General features: G+C 41.7%; 1 protein-coding gene across 1 annotated transcript in view; it reads right to left on the minus strand.

Annotated features, from left to right (window-relative positions):
* Positions 1-226: 226 nt before the first annotated feature.
* Positions 227-1121, minus strand: part of LOC110315286 (UDP-glucuronosyltransferase 3A2-like) — a gene marked incomplete at its 5' end in the record, with an annotated part of 7537 nt that continues 6642 nt past the window's right edge. The window contains one exon of the mRNA XM_029534716.1: positions 227-514. Coding sequence (XP_029390576.1) covers positions 227-514 — 288 coding nt within the window. The remainder of the gene's footprint in view (positions 515-1121) is intronic.

Here is a 1121-nt window from a genome sequence, read left to right on the forward strand (position 1 = left end):
TTACATCAAGGCACCATAACAGATCATATCTAATTAGGGATGTGAGACCTGTCTGAGTTGGAAAAAATATGGAAGTTGCTGCTATAGCCAGACTAGAGTGCAGACTGATTCCTCCAAGAAGCTGCTATCCCCCACAAGCTATGATTGCCTGCCTCCTGGAGATAAATCTTTACCTATCAGAAGCCTTCTCTTCTGCTAGTCCAAGAGTTCAGATATCAGATGTTAATTAAGTCCCCAAGACAAGTGAATGGGAGGAAAGTAGGAGGTGTAGGGGGAGCTTACCCAGAAGGTCATTCTGTGGAAGCCAATCCATGATTTTGACATTTGGGGCCAAACTGATATCTTTGGGCCATTGAGAAGCCTTACATGTCCATAGCACCCCTTGTGGGAGGCGAGCAAAGGCACTGTTCATCTCCTTAATAATTTCCTTGGTCTGAAGCATGCTCACCATGGAGCCCAGGGCCACAAGGACAAAACCTGAGTCTCCAAACTGAGAGATAAAATTCTCCAAGTCCTAGAAGAATCATAGAGGCAAGAAGACAAAGGAGGTGGTTTGTAAAGGCCAAGGCAGCATGACATGAAAGCAAGCTGGGTACTGAATAAAACTTTGCTTCAGATGCTCATGTCCTATATGACAAAAGTCCTTCCATAGGCCCTCAGCAGATGTGCCATGTATACTGTGTTCATGCTTACTGCTTTTATTAGCAGCCATCTCTTCACCATGAGCTCTTATAAAATTGTATAGTCTGTGATTTTACTGACAGAAGTCTATTTCCAAAATTCCCCAGCTTATTTTGAGTCACAATATTAGGTACAAATCTCAGACTCAGTCACTAAGTGTGATAGTGTTGTGTCATACATAAACATAGAATTTGAGGGGAGCTGGATATGGGGACTTCTCTGTTGCACAAGAAATCACTGTCTAGTACGACAACAAAAGGAGATCAAGGGGATACAAATTGGTAAGGAAGAAGTCAAAATATCATTATTTGCAGATGATATGATAGTGTACATAAGTGACCCTAAAAGTCAACCAGAGAACTCCTAAACCAGATAAACAGCTTCAATGCTGTAACTGGATATAAAATTAACTCAAACAAATCAGTGGCCTTCCTCTACAT

This window comes from Mus pahari, unplaced genomic scaffold (assembly GCF_900095145.1).
Source record: "Mus pahari unplaced genomic scaffold, PAHARI_EIJ_v1.1 scaffold_11372_1, whole genome shotgun sequence".
Classification (NCBI taxonomy): Eukaryota; Metazoa; Chordata; class Mammalia; order Rodentia; family Muridae; genus Mus; species Mus pahari.